This window comes from Astyanax mexicanus, chromosome 22 (genome assembly GCF_023375975.1).
Source record: "Astyanax mexicanus isolate ESR-SI-001 chromosome 22, AstMex3_surface, whole genome shotgun sequence".
NCBI lineage: Eukaryota > Metazoa > Chordata > Actinopteri > Characiformes > Acestrorhamphidae > Astyanax > Astyanax mexicanus.
In genome coordinates, this window is record NC_064429.1 from 27,393,796 (window position 1) to 27,414,291 (window position 20,496).

General features: G+C 36.3%; 1 protein-coding gene across 1 annotated transcript in view; it reads left to right on the forward strand.

Moving 5' to 3' along the window:
- Positions 1-3,480: 3,480 nt before the first annotated feature.
- rxrab (retinoid x receptor, alpha b) overlaps positions 3,481-20,496 on the forward strand; it is a 104,449-nt gene continuing 87,433 nt past the window's right edge. Inside the window, exon 1 of the mRNA XM_007243872.4 lies at positions 3,481-3,713. Coding sequence (XP_007243934.1) covers positions 3,686-3,713 — 28 coding nt within the window. The 5' untranslated portion in view covers positions 3,481-3,685. The remainder of the gene's footprint in view (positions 3,714-20,496) is intronic.

The following is a 20,496-nucleotide window of genomic DNA, read 5'->3' on the forward strand; positions in this document are numbered from 1 at the left end:
TTAAAGGTTTTGGTTGCTAAGGTGTTGCTATGGTATAACGTGTTGGTTAATAAGGTGTAGCTAGCTGCTTACTACAGAGTAGCTAGTCAGTTGATAAGCTGTTGCTCGGATATAGGAGTTGTTAGGTGTTGCTAGCTGACTACTAAGGTGTTGCTTCTAGATGGATGCTAAGGTTTTGCTATGCAGTTGGAGATGGTTACTAAGGTTCTGCTTAGTGGTTGCTAAGATGTTGCTTGGTGGTTGTTAAGTGGTTGCTAAGCATTTAATAGATGTTTCTAGGTGGTTGCAAAGATGTAACTATGTAGATGCTATAATTTTGCTATGCAACACTAATAAGGTGTTCCTAGGTGCTTGACAAAGGATTGCTATGGTATAGGAGTTGGTTACTAAAGTGCTGCTAGGTGGTTGCAAATATGTTACTTTAGTTTAGGTGGTGGTTATTAAGGTGTTACTAGGTGGTTACTATATTAATAGGATAATAATAATTAATAATAGTTCTTAATAGTTAATAATAGTTATTGCTATATGTAACTGTTGGTTGCTATAATGTTGCTACGGTGTTGCTAAGTGGTTACTCGGAGGTCAGTACAGTGTTGCTAGGTTGTTGTTATGGTGGTTGCTAGGGTGTTGCTATGTTTTATACTCATAATTCGATCTAATTGTTGGAATGTGAACAGTAAAGAATGGTATTTGGGCAGTTTAGTCTTGGATTTCCCAGCATTTTTAGAGATTTTCCATTGTAAGAAAAATATAATTTATATTTTGATACATAGAAAATATATAATATAGATAGATAGATAGATAGATAGATAGATAGATAGATAGATAGATAGATAGATAGATAGATAGATACTTTATTGATCCCCAAGGGGAAATTCTAGACATCCAGTAGCAGGTATAATACACAAAGTTACAAATTGTATACACAAAGTTACAAAATAAAATATATAAAATATAAAGATAAAGATACATATAAATATAATCAAATAAAAAAATAGAATGTACAATGTAAAAATACAGTCTTTAGTGTGTGTGTAATGTAGAATGGAGGTAGTGCAGTTGAACAATAGACAGTGAACACCAGTTGATGTGCATAAAGTGAGGATAACTGATGTCAGCCATACAGAAAGTGCAAATAAACAGTTAAATAATGATTTAAAGTCAGCAGTGCAAAAGATACGTAAACAGTAGATGGATGAACTAGTGAATGAACTACTAGTGCAAAATAGGGTAGAACTATAAAAATAGTGTTATAGCTGAGGGTGTGTCCATGGTGTGGCCAGAGTTGCCAGGGTGAAAAAGTGTCACAGAGTCTTTAGTTTGCTGTGCTGAGATGAGTTGAAAAGTCTTATGGCCTGAGGGACAAAAGACTTTCGGAGTCTGTCTGTGGAGCAGGACTGGACTATATTCTACTAGGCTTAATATACTAGGCTTAAAATGTCCAGAAAAAACACAGTTGTGTGATTTGTTTTAATGCTTTCTTTCAATTAATTACTTTTTTTTTTACAAATTATTTATTTACATAAGACATTTAGTTTGCTTTATTACAATATCTTTATCTCTCAATGCTGTTCAAATAAAGATAAAGCCTCTCTAAAGGCATCTGCATATATGTGTAAATAATATGTTTACAAATTGAATTGGATGTCCCAATACTGCATGTTCACATGACTGTATACTACATATAGAACAAACTTGAGACAGAATGAGAACATTGCTGACTACTGTATCTCACTTTGGACAATAACTGCCCACAGTAGAGCATCACACTGAACACTTCCTCTCTCTCTCTCCACCAGTGAAGATGATCTTAACTCTAACAAGCCTATAGGAGACTGGGCTTTGATGCTTTGCTGTTCTTGCATTTTTTACCAGAACAATGTGTACAGCAGTGCTTACCTCAGCATACCTTTTGTTTATTTTTTTATTTTGTTTTATTTTTTGTATATTTTTTCCATTGTTTTGCATGGCTTTATGTAGACTCTTACAAAAATCAAACCCTCACTGAGCTTTCTGTGACCTTAAACTCTTAGGGTCAGTTTCTCAGGCCGGGATTAACAAATGTGATACAAAGTATAAACATATATAAACATCAACACATGGGGGAGGTAGTTTTTAAATATTATGTATACTTAAATACTGATTGCATTACATTATTGAAAAAAAAACTGTAAAGAATTAATATTAGAGTTCATTGCTGACCAAAACTATTTTAAGAACAGCTGTTGAACATACAATATACAATGTACAATATAGAGGGGTCATGGATAAAACTGAAAACATTAAGAGACATAACATAAATAACATAAAAAAGAACGTTTTGTCATTGATTACTGATTACTGATGTACTAATTTGAATTGCCTCATACCACCATAAGGTTTATCCCACTGTGAATACACCAACAGGGCACCACATCACATTTAAACCACTGCTGGGGCACTTCATTAAGTTTTTTCATGTGTGGAACAATGAAAAGGGCAAGCTTCTACTGAAAGGGCAGAAAGGCACCCATAGATTGACACTCAAGAAAGTACACATCATAATTTATTGGAAGAAGAAGCATCCTAGTGGCCATTTTATTACTTTTTTTTCCAGAACAAGGGCGGCCAGTAGGGGTTTGGCTCTTGTTGCCACTTTAGAGGGCACTCTAGCAACGCTTTTTTTTTAACCATGGGGGCACCAAGGGGCTCCTCAATGTGTCTGCCAGTGCGGCCCCTGTTGCATTCCAATTGAAAAACTGTTAAAAAGTTCCCGGATGAATTCTGGCCTTAGCTTTTACACTCCACAATGCTATATATTAGTATACCTAATAAAATGGCAAAATTGCAAGTACACAGCATTTCAGCAGCATTTCAACAGGTCAGGAACATTTTTTTCCAAGAAAATAAGTGGGTCAATATAAATATAACGTAACTTTTGTGTCACAGCATAGTTGTTTAAATTTCATACAAACAATTGTTGTGTAACAATTCATTTTTTTATATTTACTACATGTCCACAGTGCGGCATGGTTTTGAATAATTATTTAATAATATTGGTCAATAAAAGAGCTATTAATTATTAATAAAAGAGCTGTATTGCACATTTACTGTAGATATTGCACATTAAGGCGTATATTAAATAACTAAAGGCAGATTTTACAATCTACAGAATTATTAAAAAGGTTAATCTTTGCTTTAAAGTAAACAGTTTAAGATAAGTCGAATATAAATAATTATAATATAATAATATAAAATTAGTATATAATAATATACAAATTATAATATGTAATAAGATAACAAAATAATAGAATATTAGTATATAATAGTCTTATAAATATCATAAAAAGACAAAAGGAAAAATATCTTAAGTTATTAAGTTTCTTGATGTTGTTGTTGTTCAGTCTCACCGCGCATGCGCAGTCGCTGCTCGGCGCTCCCCCTGCAGTGGGCCCCAGCCCCTCGGAGCGGCGGTGGGCGGGGCTGAGCGCGAGCGCGCTGAGAGCGGAGCTGATGGAGCTGAGCGGAGTTCAGACTCAGCCCCGGCACTGAGCGCGCGCTGACAGCGGAGTTCACGGCTCGCGCTGCCGCTCGCTCTCGCTCTCTCTCTCGCTCCTGTCGGATTCAGCTGTGTGCGCGCGGAGCCTCGCGAGGAGCGTATAGTGTTCAGCTGGACGGAGCGCGCGCTGGAAGGAATGAGCTAAACATGGAGACCAAGCCGTTCCTGTCTCTCGGTAAGTTCTGCTGTCCGGAGCGCGCGCTGCCCGACCGACCGCCGGCTCGGGGGGGGTTAGTTAACTAACTAACGCGGCTAAAGAGGCAGCAGTTTGTGCTAAAGTTAATGTTAGCTAAAATTAATGTTAATGCTAGCTAAAGCTACGTGTTATAACGTTGGTCTTTGACGTTTAAAGAAATGTTACTCAACGTAAACTAATTTAATTTAATATAGGGTACTATTATTATTATCTCTACTAACACTGCTACTATTGATTTTACTTATACTCTTATTATATTATTAGGGTTTTTTCAGCAACTAAAAACATAAGAGACCACTTAAAATGATGAGTTTCTTTGATTTTACCAAATTGAAAACCTCTGGAATATAATCAAGAGGAAGATGGGTGATCACAAGCCATCAAACCAAACTGAACTGCTTGAATTATGAATTATGCACCAGGAGTGGCATAAAGTTATCCAAAAGCAGTGTGTAAGACTGGTGGAGGAGAACATACCAAGATGCATGAAAACTGTGATTAAAAACCAGGGATATTCCACCTAATACTGAACTCTTAAAACTTTATGAGTATGAACTTGTTTTCTTTGCATTATTTTTTGTTATTTCAGCCATTTCTGATTTTCTACAAATAAATGCTCTAAATTACAATATTTTTATTTGGAATTTGGTAGAAATATTTTCTGTAGTTTATAAAATAAAACGACGATGTTCATTGTCTCCAACATATATATAACTATTGGTAGCAAAATCAGAAAATTATTCAGAAACTGAAACCTGATTTTTTTTCCCAGAGCTGTATATTGTTTAATTTTATTTAATATCAATTATTGTAATATATCCTTCGTAATTGAAATACCGATATGACTCCTCAAATGTCTAAAAACTAGGTGGAAACCAGGTGTAGGCGATATGGCTCTAAACTAATATTACAATATTTCAGTGTATTTTAGCAATAATTATATTCTTGGCAATATGACAAGCATAATATCTAGTGCAGCATAGTTAGTGCATGTATATAAATATTGCTATTTAGCACGATAAGATTTTTTTATTCTGTCAAAAATTATCCCATTGGTCCAGAAGTGATCACACACTTAACCTCAGTTTTGACCTCGGAGGTCCTTGTTAACCTCACTAATCAGGCTGCCAGAGTATGGAGAATGTCCCAGCTGTAACACACTGTTCCTCCTTAGTCAGCATCAGCATGCTTGATCCATGCTGTGATCAGAAAAATTAGAAATCAATATCAAACTTCATAAGAGTTCTTTATAATACAATACAGTATATACACTGTGTACATTATTATCAGTCGCAGTTACAAGTTTCAGTTATGGTATTTTTTGGGGAAATTCCCTCCAATTTGTTTCGGAGCATTTTATGTTTACATTTTTGTTGCTTTATGGTCGATGCAGGATTGAATTAATTGGTAATGAAGAAGGCTGTTCTTTTTTATCATGTAAGATGTATTAGCCTAGTTATTAAATTATTTGTTATTGATATCCATGGATTTCCAGTGCACCATGGATCAGATCTAATTTACTAGACTATGAGGAAACATTTTTTTTGGGAAAGGAAATTGACATTGATTTTATGCTTTAACTTGTTTTAATTGTAACACTTCACTTTAATTGGTGATCTAAATATAGACTATCATGCATAAACTACTCAAATACTCCATAGGAAGAAATGCAGTGCACACGATGCTTTCTAGTTTGCTATTCACTATTTGAGATGGTCAGTTTTGGTGCTTTATGGTGAGAGCAGGGTTCTATTAATTTGGTAATGTGGAAGATGTACAATTTTACAATTTTATCATGTTTATCAACAAACAATGAAAGCTTATTTATTAAAAAAGACATGTGCCATTGATCTCGGTTCATGTCCAGTGGGCCTAGAATCAGAAAACCTTTTATTTTTGGAATTGTTCAGATAAATTTACTGAATTTAATAAATGCTAATATAAGAAGATTTTATTCCAGATTATTTTGGTCCACTTATTTTTACTGGTCCATTCCTACAAAAACACTTGTTTGTATGATGTAAAATATAATAGGTCACGTTTAATAGGTATAATCTTCCAAGTACAATGAAAAATAGTTTTCAAAAAACTTTTTTAAATTTACAGAATTTTAATGCTTAACTTATGAAAAAGGCTTTTATGCTTGAACTACTTAAACGACTCGAACACTCTCCACAGGAAGTAACACATTTCAGGCTAGAATTGTTACATTACATAGCATTGGACTCTCTTGTTGTATTCTCTTTCTTGTCCATCATCCTTCTCCTCTTATCTTATCCAGCACTTTCTGCTGATATCTAATATATCCAATATATACTGATACCAATCAGTACGCCGTCTCTGTTTGTTTCAAAGTGACGTAATGTTATGTACAATGTATAAGTCTTATATCACTATATGGCTGCTCGGAGTGGGAAACGCTGAGTGAAAAGTTCTTCAGTGAGTTCCAAGTCCATGGGCGTCAATGGGAAGTATAGAGGCGCTCATTGTAGGGTCGGAGGTGTTCAGGACCACCCCAATAAAAGGGGACCAGCCTGGTTTACGGCGCTGCAGTTTTGTGTTTGGGAGGAGGTGATTGGTCCCTTTGTGAATTTCTGCAGCTGTCAGTTTTATTAGGGAGCCTTTAAAGGGAAAGTTAATTGCTTAAAGTGACAGCGTCTCTCAGACACCCCTCCAGCCACTGTCTGGCTCCGTATCAAAGGCCGCGTGGACTCCTCCTAGACAGGGCCGTGCAGACGGGCCAAACTGCACTTGAGAAAGTTGGTTTAAAGTGACACCTCGTGCACACACACTCTCAGACACACACACACACACTCTTAGACACACAAACACACTCCCAGACACACACATACCCGCACACATTTGGGAGAGGGTGGGTAGACGCTGGAGCTTTCTCTTGTTTCACTCTTGCAAACAGTTGCTGCTCAAGAACCTGCACTTCAACACCACCGCAGGCCTTTTGAATCTAAAGCAATAGGCCACGTGAGGGACCGAAGAGGTTATCTGCGATACACTGAAAAGCCTTTTTTGTTAATGATTTGCTCTGTGGAACTGTATGCACTGATTCATTGATAACACTCAAGTTGCCCCTTTGCACTATGGACTGGTGTACTTAACTCTACTAGGCCTGTAACAGAGCCGTGCATGCCGAATACACGCATTGCTGAACTGCTGGTGTTCATAAACCCAGGGTGCTGGGTGGGATAGATACAATTAAACAGCGCAATCCTATCCAAATATATCATGATATCACGTAATGAAGTTAATGTGTTTCCTGGACAGCTGTTTAAAGAATGTCAGAATGCGGTGGATTGTTTTGATTGGACAGTTTAGTTCTGTTCTGGTTATTTTAAACATTAACCAGACAGAAATCTGTTTTTTTTTTTTTTTTTTTTTTCAGAAAGGAAATGTGTACAAATATCACGAAATTGAATTTTTTGTATCACGGTAACGATATATATCATGATATTCTAAATTTGTGTATGTTTTCAGTTATTCTTCGAAAAATATGGCAAAATAAGATCATTGCTTAAATTTTTTCCAACTTTATTTCGAAGTGACATTGAACCAAACTTTCACAAATGAGAATTACTACATTTTAGTGCAGCAATATATTTATATATATGTATCAAATGAAAACAGATGAGGTAGATGCAGTAGCTATTTTTTTTTTTTGTTTTTAATTATACAGGTTTTTAAATTGAGTTATCAAAATTAACTCAATTAACATTTTTTTAAGTGTCCGTCAAATAACGTAAAGCAGCCTCATGTCGCAAAACCACATTATGAAGCTTTTTTTTTGCGAAGATTACTTTATTATCTCTTATATAAACCGAGTGTATGCAAAGTGTTTGCATGAATAATTGATGAAATTACTGTAGAGACGATAGGGATATTTATCGTCATATCGCACAGCACTATGTAAAAACAAATATTTGGACACCAACACTTTACACTAGAGCAGGGTGATACGGCCAAAAAAAAAATCTGATTTTCGATTTAAATAAAATCTCCTAGAAGTCGCTAAATGACGTCATCGCCTAATTTGCATAATACATGTTTTTGAAACTGTAAAGGATTAACATTGTGAGAGAGAAAATAAGTGAGTAAAAAACACTCTAAATATGTTAGAAATGATACAAATGAACTCCAAAAAATGAACAAGGAAAGGGAGAGAGGGGCGGGGCTGCGCGCGGGAGAGAGGGGCAGGGCTAAGCTCAGGGGAGCGTCGGTGGTGAAAATTAAAACTCAGAGAAAATCGATTAATCGCCCAGCTCTACTTTACACCTCCCCGTTCCAGATTAATTTACGTTAGTGTGGAATGGCTCCTCCTTTGCAGCTTTTGCAGTTTGTGATTAGTGACATATTATCACTATTCTCCACAGCACTCAGATACCCTGCTCTGTAATTTTACCGGACAGGAGAAGCAATGTCAGAGTTGCTGTGGATCCTATCTCCACTTCCACTTTTCAATAATAATAACAACTCACAGCTGATGGTGCAATATCTAGAAGTAGGGCTGCAACTAATGATTATTTTGGTGGTCGATTAATCTGATGATAATTTTTTTGGAAACCACAAGTTAACATCAACCCAGATAAGAACCCCCTAAATGCTTCTAAAGCCCTTTTCGGACAGGATTAGTTTCTCAGGGGGATGCCTGTGAAAAATATTTAGCACTTCTACTCTGGACCAGTGAGTTTTTGGCTTTCTTGATCACATGACATCGCGTTCAGTAGCTCCTCCATTTCCACTCGCTGTTGTGTTTACGTGGATCTCCGTGGAAACACGCACCCAACGTGTTATTATGGTGCGTGGCAGTGGACAAATATCTATTTTATTAAACATGAGGTGACGAAACTCAGAGATGTGCTTCCAGACAGGACTAAAATTACCGGAGGACCCCGGAGTTTAGCGAAAAACAGTAATTCAGAGGACGTATGTGAAAAACACATATATGGTCATGCCGGAGGGGAATAAAATAACGGAGGACTCCCAATAAAAGAGAAAATTACCCCAGAACCCCCTGAGAAGCGAATCCCTTTTTCCTTTATTTGTTCCTTCATAATCTGGACGACTTCAGTATTCATTTTCCTAACAATGCAGGAAAAAACGTTCAATTAAAGCATTGAATGAGAAGGAGTGTCGTAATGTTATGGCTTGACTGGTGTAGGTTTCACTGCTGCATCAGTGACTTAAAAGTAACAGATCACAAAACGTAACGTAACATGTGTTTTAGTATCACGCAACACGTGTTGTTTTTGTGTGTCCAATACTGATACACCAGAATCAACAGTAGCTTTCATCACTCAGCACCTTCACTTCACCCCTGTGTAACTCTGAGCTCTCAGTTATAGTAGAGTGTATCATTAAAAAGCATTAAAAGCATAATAAAAGGCTTGTCTGTGGGCTGGCTGGTCTTTCCCCGTTTGCACTGGTTCTGCTGTAAAGGGGATTATTCATATCTGATCTGCGCTCTGTAATTCACTTTGAGCTAATGGATTTGGCATTTGGAGCCTGGCTTTGAGACAGACCAACAGAATGTAGCACGCCGCCACTCATCTGCTCCGTCTGACTTTATGTCAGAGTAAACACCCTGTCGTGTGTGTGTGTGCGGTCACTCTGAAGAGGCTTCTGTGTTTAGTGTCCTGGCTGCGCTCTGGGCTTTGTCTGGAGTGCGTTGGGTCACAGCCAGTGTAATGGCCTAATATGTTTATGTCTGTGTCTATATATGAGGCTCGTTAATGAAAGGGGCAGCTGTCTAATTACCAGGTGCAAAATTACCAGTTTAGACTGTGTTGATCTTGAAGATGTAACCTTGACCTTTAGATGAGTGGAAGTATTGGATATAGAGCTTCATTTCTGGTCTTTTCGAGTGATAGTGGGTCGTGGTTGTTATTAATTATAACTGTTATTTTAGTGGACTTTTTAGGTTGTAATTGTGTTTATTGTCATTGTTTTAATGTTTGTGTGTTTTGTATTGAAAATGCATAGCAGAATGTGTATGGTACTTTTTTTAAACACTTGGACCCTAGTAGGCATATTATTCTATAATATACTGTTAATCTTAAGACTTATGTAGTAACAAGGAATGGGCGATATGTCCCTATATTAATATTACAATATTTCAGGTTATTCTTGGCTACACGAAACAAAACTGACAAATAACTGACAAGAATTTATACTACTGCAAAATACAAAATACACAGTCTATTAAAATAATATATAGTATAGCAGTTTCAACATTTAGTAACATTTAGTAAACTTTTGTCTATTTGGTAAACAACAATAACTTACCAAGACTGCTTTGTATAAAATATTAATAATGTAACACAATGGAAAGTAGCCATAATATCTTCCAAAATAATAATGTGCACCAGGGGTGGACATTAAATGTTATTATTGCATTCGATATGAAATGGCACACCCCTAACTGAAATATAAAAAAATATATATTTTTTATCAAATTTAGTCAATGATCCAGAATGTCATGATACTAATAATGCACTTCAAATATCTTCATATATCCAAGATTAAAGTAAAATAAATGATACTGAACAGATATCTCTGTAATCTCTGTAGATATAGTCTTTAATAGATATTTAATGGAACATGAGAACAGTGTAAATTTTTCTTTTGCTAAAAACAGCAAAAAATAGTATCCTGTGATAATTGGGGGAGAGTGATATGGCACGGTATTTCAGGGTATTGCTCATGACACAACTGGGAGATATTTTAAAAATATAATAATATTTAAAGTCGTTTTCACAATACACAATATTTGTCGTGATGCACATGATCACAGACAGAATGCATGAGTAGTGATATGTCCTATTCAGATACTATCCCAAACTGAATACAAACATACTTTTATTCAAAACACTGCAATTCATTAAGTTAGACTAATTATGCTTTTACTGACAAATATAAATGCTCCTGTAAAGTTTTCTTTAAGGAAGTATAAGGATTTTCTGTGTCTGTGACAGTATACTCAATAATTTATTATATATTATATTGTTACACTTGTAAAAAGTGATTTCAAAATGTATAAAAAATATTGTAAAAAGATGAATATATATTTAATAAAAAAAATCCAAAGTAGTGCTAAAGTAGAGTGTTAAAATGTAAAAATAAATAATAAAAATGTAATTAAAATAATGTCATGATACATGAAATTATATCATGACATTTGACACATAGACAGTAGACAAAATGCCTCAGTATTTGCATATCTTTAAAAGTTGCTATTCATATACTATTTCAGCAAGCCTCTTCTGTACTTCTGTACTTCTGCCCCTCTCTGCATTCTTCTGTACAAAATGTCAAATGTATTAATATTACTAATTTTAGTGATTTCATATTGGCCTTTTAGGTTTAAGGGGCTCATTTATAATCTCATCTAATATGTATTTTTTTTGTATATCCTGTTTTTCAAGAGTTCTAATAAAGCTGGTCTCAGGTTATATTACACAGTCATCCAGGAATTTCTATTGAAAAATATAAAAACAGACGTACTCTGTTAGTTTATATTCTGCATTATAAGCTGAAGTACCAGTACCCCTCCTCCTCCTGGTCCAGCGTGCACATGTTGGGTCTGTGCTGCAGGAAGTGCTGCTGGCTGAAACCAGTGCAGTCAGATGTGGAGATAAGATCTCCTGGAGGTTTTGATGCCCTTAAAGCCCGGCGTTCCTTTTCCCCGGAGAGCATCAAATTATACACGCCGACTAATTCGTAAATGCAGCAGTGGGGCCCTGGAACTACCGTGGATTTGAAGTGTGAACAGGTGTGATCTCTACAGTTACAGTCCACGGAACAAAAGGATTTGATTAAAGAGAGGCTGAGAGTTTCTGAGAAGGTGACGTCTGGCCTCAGACGGGTTCATATCCAGGTGCTGAAATGCAGAAATAGCTAGGGGCTCGTTTAAACCAATTACAGACTTGAATTACTTACATTTCTTCCAAAGAGAACATAAGCTGCAAAAACATCTGTAACGTTTAATGTACACTACCGGTCAAAAGTTTTAGAACACCCCCATTTTTTTTACCATTTAAGCTCTGTAGTTTTATGTGGTAAACTGCCCAGGCCCTTAAGGAAAACAAATGCACTAAATATATTTACAATCTCATATATAGTTTTTAAAAAAAAGAGGGTGGTGATTTTTAGCAAACAAATTTTAATACTGTGTATCTATGTACATATAGTGACATGCTAGTCATGCGGTAGGAGTATAAATTAATTAATTGTGAAGTGTAACTCACCTTTTTGAACAGGCATTTGGATAATGTACTTGGCAGCATTGTGTTTTCTCTTGTTGTTTGTGGTTTATTTTATTGTATTTGTTTCATAAAGGTGATTGTATATTTTTATTCTGTCAACCTGTTGTTGTAAAGCACTTTGTGACTACTGTCTGTGAAAAGTGCTGTATAAATAATAATAATAATTTTACTTACTTACCTCAGGGGACCGCTTGGAAATGCCCACACCTGTTTTTTTAGTATGTAAATCCCTATCCAGACGGGATTAGTTTTTCAGTGAGTTTAAGGTAATTTTCTCTTTTACGGGGGATACTATGTGATTTAATTTCTGTCCGTATTGACCATGTATGTGTTTTTCTCAGACGTCCACTGAAATTACAGGCTGGGTTATCGCTGAACTCCGTGGTCCTGCGGTAATTTAAGTCCCGTCCGAACTCACATCTCTGAGTTTCGTCACCTCACGTTTAATAAAATAGCTATTTGTCCACTGCCACGCACCGTAATTACACTTTGGGCATGCGTTTCCACAGTGATCCACCTTAATAACACAACAGGGAGTGGAAATGGAGGAGCTACTGAACTCCATATCATGTGACTGGTCCTCCTGTTGTTTTTTTTTTTTTCATTGCAGTCCAGATGAAAGAGATTCATCACTGAGTAGAAGTGTGAAATATTTTTCACAGATGTCCCACCTGAGAAACTTATCCCGTCCGGATAGGGTTTAAGTTGTGAGGTGTTATCTCGTGAGTGAGGATGAACAGTGGCCAGTGTGCTCATGGCAATTATCAGAATTTTTCGGATTTGGACAAAGGGGTTGCCAGACAGGTGGGACATGTGATATGACACCCATGGGATATGACACTAGTTCATGACATGTGGTATGTCTTTTTTTTTTTTTTTGCTGAATCAGTGTTTACACACCGAAATAGGAAACACTTCAGACCGCTTTGAAAGTGAGGTGATAATATCTGTACAGTCCACTAGTCTCAGACTCCAAGCCAAGAAAAGTGTGTTTTTCACGTGAAGGTGCAACAGTAGCTCCGTCTGTCAACATCTCGTGTTCAGAACATTCCAGATTGGAAACTGCACAGACAAGATGGCCCTACTGATATGCTTTTTAGGGGAATGTTGAGCAATACAAATACAGCTGTCAGTGTTTAGAAGAATGGAAAGTATGCTGCTCATCTTTCACTTGGTTTATGTTACGTTAATGGGTTTTATTAAAATGCTGTTCACATTTTTTTCCCTTAAAAATGAGAAAAACACCACCTTACCATATTTCATATCACTCGTTACATTAAAATTCTAAATCTCAAGTAACATGAACTAGTGTCATGTCCCATGACTTATGCCATGTTCCATAGAAGCTAAGAAATGCTGCACTTTTCTATGAAATAGTTGTTAATAGAGTTGCTCGTCAAATCTAGCCAGATGCTGATGTTCACGATCAGTCATTATCACATCACCGCTGTGCTACTGTTCACTGTGGGTGGTACTTTGGACTGTAAGGAATCACTTAAACTTAAATTTGATAAGTTAATCATTAGTTCATTCCTCACTGTCATGAGCGTGCTACTCAGTGTTCAGTCTCACTCACAAGATAACACCTCACAACATATATAACACATGTGGACGTTCCCAAGCTGTCACCTGAGGTACCACTGTTCGTGATCTGTTTACGTATCTGTTTATATACAGCTCTGGAAAAATATAAAGAGACCACTTTAGTTTCTGAATCAGTTTCTCTGATTTTGCTATTAATAGGTTTATGCTTTAGTAAAATGAACATTGTTTTTTTATTCTACAAACTACGAACAACATTTCTCCCAAATTCCTAAAAAATATAGTGTTTTAGAGCATTGATTTGCAGAAAATGAGAAATGGCTGAAATAACAAAAAAAGATGCAGAGCTTTCAGACCTTAAATAAAGAAAACAAGTTTATATTCATAAAGTTTTAGGAGTTCAGAAACCTATATTTGGTGGAATAATCCTGGTTTTTAACCACAGGTTTCATGCATTTTGGCATGTTCTCCTCCACCAGTCTTACACACTGCTTTTAGATAAATTTATGCCACTCCTGGTTTAAAAATTCAAGCAGTTCAGCTTGGTTTTTCAATAAAAAAACTCATAATTTTTAAGTGTTCTCTTATTTTTTTTCTAGAGCTGTATGTCATGTGTATTGTGAAATTGTATATAGATAATTAAGCAGTTAAGTACTTCAGTTAATGTCGCAGTTTATTTTTTACATTGTTTCACAATTTTAAAAAGAATGGATCAATAGAAATGCTCTAAAATGACTGGGAACAAAATTGTTTTATCCTAAAAACTCCATTAAAAGTGAAAACTTTTCTTTCCTTCTAATAAAAGTCTGTTATTTTGCTGATTTTTCTACGTCCCAACAGCAATGAAAAGTATTTATAGTCATTTTTACAGTAAACAGTAAATGATCTGTCCTACTTTTGTCCCAGTTTTTTTTATAGTGTTTTTAATTTTGAATTATAATTTTATAGCCCATTTCTGGTGTGCTGTGGTAATTTCACATTAATTTATGTTGATTGCTTGTGAAGAACTGGCTCCAATTTGTGCATAATAACCTAATTACTGATTCTTTATGCATGTGTCAGAATTGTTCCGATGGGTCTTTTTCATTTATCCATTAAATTTCCGTTCCTGTTGTTCTGGCTAAAAACCATCACATTAAAATGAGGTCGTTTTCAGACGCCATGTTGGTATTTATAGTCTGAATGTCTTCCATTATTTACCGCAGTACGTAAGCCATAAAGAGAAAGAGTTTTCCTGCATCTCCTCGCTCTTGACGTTGTCTGATGATTGATGTGACAGGCATGGAGGAGACAGCTACAGCTCCTTTCACGAGAAAAAAAAAAACTATTTCTCTCTCTGCGCCTGAAGTGCATTCCTTTGATGTATATGTCACGGTTTTGACGCGACATACGTCGCTAACAGGGTGTATGTGTGTTTTGCGTGTGTGTTCTCCTAAAGGTTAACACACAGGTCCGCTGGTTAATTAATGGAAGGGTGTGAATTCAGACGTATGGTCTGTTTTGAAAGACCTGGAGCCGTTACACTGCAAAGAGAAAAACTCTGTATGCGTTTAGCTAATTAGCTTTACTAACTGTTCCTGACCGTTCATTAGAGCAGATCCTTCAGTGGGTGGATTTACGAGAGAAAAGTGAGAAAGAGAAAGAGTCCTGTCGTACGCCCACAACACACACACACACACACACACACACACACACACTTTCATAAGAAAACTCTTTCATCACTCTTTCCATTGAAGGATTAAGGATTTGCTGCTACATATACGTCCACACCCACTATTAAACACAGAAAAAGCTAGAAATGGTTATCTGATCTTGGCTTCTCTTTGTTTTTGGGGGAAAAAATCCCTCATTTCCTATTTTAAATGGCCTGAATCATGTAAATTCAGTTCTGTGTGTTTTAAAAAATAAATGTCTAGAAGTCTTTTTAACTGCATATCTGAACACAGTTCTTAACATGGGGGGGGGGGGGGGGGGGTTACCTTTCTGGTGCCTTTTCCAAGATGTATATATTTTTTTTCATTACTGTTACTGTATTTATTTGTGTATTTTTCTACCACACACAAATTTACTGCCCTGAAAGCTTTTTAAAGGGCTTTAGTCTCGTCCCATGTGCAAATTTTAAGGGACGGTGGGACCATGTTAGTCTGGAGCTCTGAGTAACTATTTAGCCCTGCAGTCCAAAAGTAGAAAACTGTTTTGTACATAAAGAGGTGTTGGATTTGAACATAGTACTGGTCCTTTTTGTTCTTCTGTTGTTTGATTGATGTTAAGTGATGTCAGCCAATTTTAGTCCAGGTTTTCTCAGCATAGATAACCCTATTTGGATCCACAGACTCGTTTGGTGGCAGTAATTAATTAATACTTTTGGATCTGCTCATTGGATAGCTGGGCTTTTCTAATGCTGCTAACGCTGAGGTAGTGATATTTCCCCATGCTGTTAGCTATGTGGGATATAGCTAATAGCCTGTATGCTAATGCTGAGGTAGCGATGCAGATTGACACCTGTAGTTAGCGCGCTAACGCTGAGGTAGTGATGTTGGATGAGTCCTATAGCTGTCAGGAAAACTCACAGTTATCCCTTTCACATTTAGTTAGTATGCTCAGTTTTGCATTATAGCATGCTAACATGCCAACTCTGTGAAATAAGAACAGTATTGTTAGATCAGATGTGTCGAACAACAGCAAAGGTCTGATAGCTTTAACAAAACGCACACTCTGGTCTTGATTTAGCAACACAACACATAGAAAAAAGAAAACAATAACATGTACAATGCAGCTCTATCGTTCATCCCAAAATACATATTTTTTGTAGTTTTTTTCTATTACTGTCACTGTATTTATTTGTGTATTTTCCTACCACACACAGATTTAGTGCCCCTGAAGAGCTTTAATCCCGTGCAAATCTTACGGGACGGTGGGACCATGTTAGTCTGGAGCTCTGAGTAACCATTTAGCCCAGTAGTTTAAAAGTAGAAAAGTGTTATGTACATGAAGAGGTGTTGGATTTGAACACAGTACTGTGTTTGTTCTTCTTTGTTCTTCTATTGTTTGATTGATGTTGAGTGATGACAGCCAGTCTTAGTCTTCATCATTTTTGTTCGATTTTAAACGAATATAGAATGAAAGGTGCCACGAAAAAAAAATAAAAAATTAGTCCAGCCAAAAAGGTGGACAACTGAACTGTGGGTAAATTACTTTGCAATATGATTTTTTTTTAATTACAGGAAGTTGTACACAATCTTCATTTTAAAAATCTAAACAATAGAAGAAGAAAAAGAATGTCTGGAGGTATGCCTATAAACCTTTGGTTTAGACTTTGATCCAGACTTTTAGGAAGGAAAAAGCCCTGAAGGTCTGGATTAAACTAGGTATAGGTGTAAAAGCATGCTTAATAATATAGGTGCTTCAAATGATTCTTTTAACAATGCCATAAAAGATACATTAAAGGCACAATAACTAATTCAGTCCATTTAATTCTCAGCTATAAAGTTGAAGTTGGAAAATGGTACATAACACCACACAATAGTCTTAAGTGGACCCAAGAGAATAGAAGAAAATGTACAGAATGTCCTCTTCAAAACAACATTATGACTCCATTCACACATGGCCCCAGGTTCTGGCATGCTCTTTACTTTCTTTTCTTTCAGAGGCTTTTGTGTGAGAAGAGTGTTGCGGATTGTTATTCTTTGTCTTGGGCTGGAAAGATAAGACAGCGGCTGAATGGTGCTATGCATTCCGTGTGGTTCCTTTATGTGGGTATGTTTCCTTTCAGCCTGATTGAGGTGTCTCTGGGGTAGTGTTCACCGGGGCTGCACTTTAAAGCATGTTAGCCTGTGACCGATCATTTCGACCTTCTCTTTCTGCTGCTCGGAGCACTTTCCGAGGCATCAAATGCGTTAAAGATGAGTATGGATTTTAGAATATTGGCTGAACAATGAATCTTTTTCATACTGAATCTGCAGGAGTGCATTTTTTACTTGCAAAGGTTCAGCTCTGCGCTCTCATCCTAGAATCATTCATTATTGCTCTGTTGTTCATCGATCTTATTGTTTTCGTGTAGGAGTTTCAAGTTTATAAGTTTGTAAATAGGTGTGGTAGATGTTTGAGACTAAGTAGGCCACCACTGTTGCTGGTCTGGAGCTTAAGAGGTGCTACATACAACATTACATAGAAAGTCTCAAGTCTCACCACCTACCCATGCTTTGTTTGTTTCCCTTTCTCCTTCTTAACCCTTGTGTGGTGTTGGGGTCTGTGGGACCCGTTTTCATTTTTCATCAAATGATACAAAAAAAATATTTTTTCTAACTCAAACTCATTGGCATTGACTCATTTTTTGTGAAAAACATATATCAAAACACATTTTCGATAAACACACACTGTACACCCCCCCCCCCCCCCACACACACACATTTATATTACATACAGTATGTTTGGCCAAGGGCTAATAAACATTGCTTCATTTGTAAATTTGAAACTAAACAAATTTTCTACTCATATCTTGAGTTTAATTCATTTTCTTTTACATTTTATTAAAAAACTAATAAAAAAAGAGTAGCACTTTTTAAAAGAAATGTAACATAAGAAAGGTAAAGGGCAAATATTAACCATGTAAGCTGTTTATATTGCTTGCAATTTAGGTGAAGCAAGCATGTGTAAAGCATTTTAATGTAAAATTGCTTAATTTTGCTAAATTAAATATAAGTAACAAAGTAAACAAGTAACAAAAATATGAACACCACACAAGGGTTAACTGGTGGACATACATAAATACTTTCACACAAGCATATATGCTCCCTTGTGTTTGTGTGTGCTTGGAGGGAAGCTGGGCTGAATGCAATGCACTTGTTTTGGTCTGAGATACTGATGCTCTATTGCTTTATTAAAGGTTCTATACAGCTCTGGAAAAAAATAGACCACTTATGAGTTTCTTTGATTTCAAATTCAAAACCTCTGGAATATAATCAAGAGGAAGCTGGATGATCACAAGCCATCAAACCAAACTGAACTGCTTGAATTTCTTTTCGCAGCAAGAGCCAAAAAGTTATCCTAAAGCAGTGTGTAAGACTGGTGGAGGAGAACATGCCAAGATGCATGAAAACTGTGATTAAAAAGCAGGGTTATTCCACCAAACATTGATTTCTGAACTCTTAAAACTTTATGAATATGAACTTGTTTTCTTTGCATTGGTTGAGGTCTGAAAGTTGTGTGTCTTTTTTGTTATTTCAGCCACTTCTCATTTTCTTCAAATAAATGCTCTAAATGACAATATTTCTATTCGGAATTTGGGAGAAATGTTTATAGAAAAAAACACAATGTTCATTTTACTCAAACATATACCTATAAATAGCAAAATCAGAGAAACTAATTCAGAAACTGAAGTGGTCTCTTAATTTTTTTCTAGAGCTGTATTATCTGAACCATGTGGCTGCAACAGACACAAAGATCAGATCAAGCTGGATAAATAATGGCTGGTATTCAGCATTAAGCATTTCGAATGTGTCTCAGGCTAACAAAATAACCACATCCCTATTAATATATGTATATGTGTGTATATTTTTGTCACTGCTCTCTAGATGGTGTGTGTGTTAGTCACTTGCTGCTGTCCTATTTGCTGATATGGCGTGGATTGTTTTGCTGGATGACTGGCACAGTCTTTTTTCTGGAGTGTTGTTTATACTAGGGAGTGTGTGTATGATACAGCTCAGCAGGAAGTCATAGAAGAACAATAAGGAGGCGAGGAACAGGATGCGGGAGCTGTACATGTGTGTGTGTGTGTGAGCGTACAGTCTGTACAGGGGGGCTGTTTACCTGTTCCAGTCGCTCACTTTGATTCCACTGCTGTGTGGCTAGGCATGTGTAAACATACTGTAATTAATGCAGTGGGCTGGAACTCCATTACATGTCCTGACTAGAATAAACGATGTGTTTGAGTGTGTGTGTATGTGTGTGTGTGTGTGTGTGTGTAATTGTGCAGATGTGTATGTGAGCGTGCTTTGTTTTTGTAGGTTTGCATTCATTGTGGTAGAGTATGTGTGTGTGTGTGTGTGTGTGCTTGTAATTACTCATTGGATGTAATTATTTCCCTCATGTAGAAATTCCCTGTAATGAGAACAATAATAGTTTTATATTGTTTATCTGATTACCCTGTTAAATCAGTTGTTGTATCTATGGTTCTATGGACCTCAGATCAGGAAGCCCACCTAATGAGAACTGGGCATAGATTTTTATCTACATTTCTTGACTGTTCTGAGACAAATATACACTACAGAGACCTGAAAAATCCTGTTTTTATAGCAAAAACCTATAGAAGAAAAAAGAAAAAGAAAACAATATGCCATTGCAGATGTTTTGGTAAGGGATTCGATGTGTTTGGTTGATGAAAAGTAAAAGTTTTTAGTTAAGATCAAAATTAGAGCTGCAACTAATGATTATTTTGATAGTCGACTAATCTGATGATGTTTTTTTTTTATTAGTCGATTAGTCACTGATTTTTCTGCCATGTCCTCCATCTCTAAAAACAGTAGAAACAGATGATTATGAGATTTAAAAGCCATTTAAATGTCTGAATGTTGTTTAAACATAGAAAGTACTGATATTTAGTGAGTGACTATGTAATCTGTTGTGTTTGGGCACTTTTGGAGACAAAAACTTGAAAAGGTTGAGTGTAACCTGTGTGAGTGAGCCTTTACCCATCACCCATTGCGCTTCTGTCCCCATCACTTTGTGTAATGCAGTACTGTTACAAATTAACGATTAGTTGACAATGAAATTTGTAGTCGACAAATTAAACTGATCAACATTGTCGATTATATCGACTAATCGTTGCAGCCCTAATTAAAATAAGATTAGATTATGTGTCAACACTTGGGGTGGGAATCAAAGGGCTTCTCGTGATACAATATTATCACATGTTGCCCCCTCGATAACAATGATATCACAATACT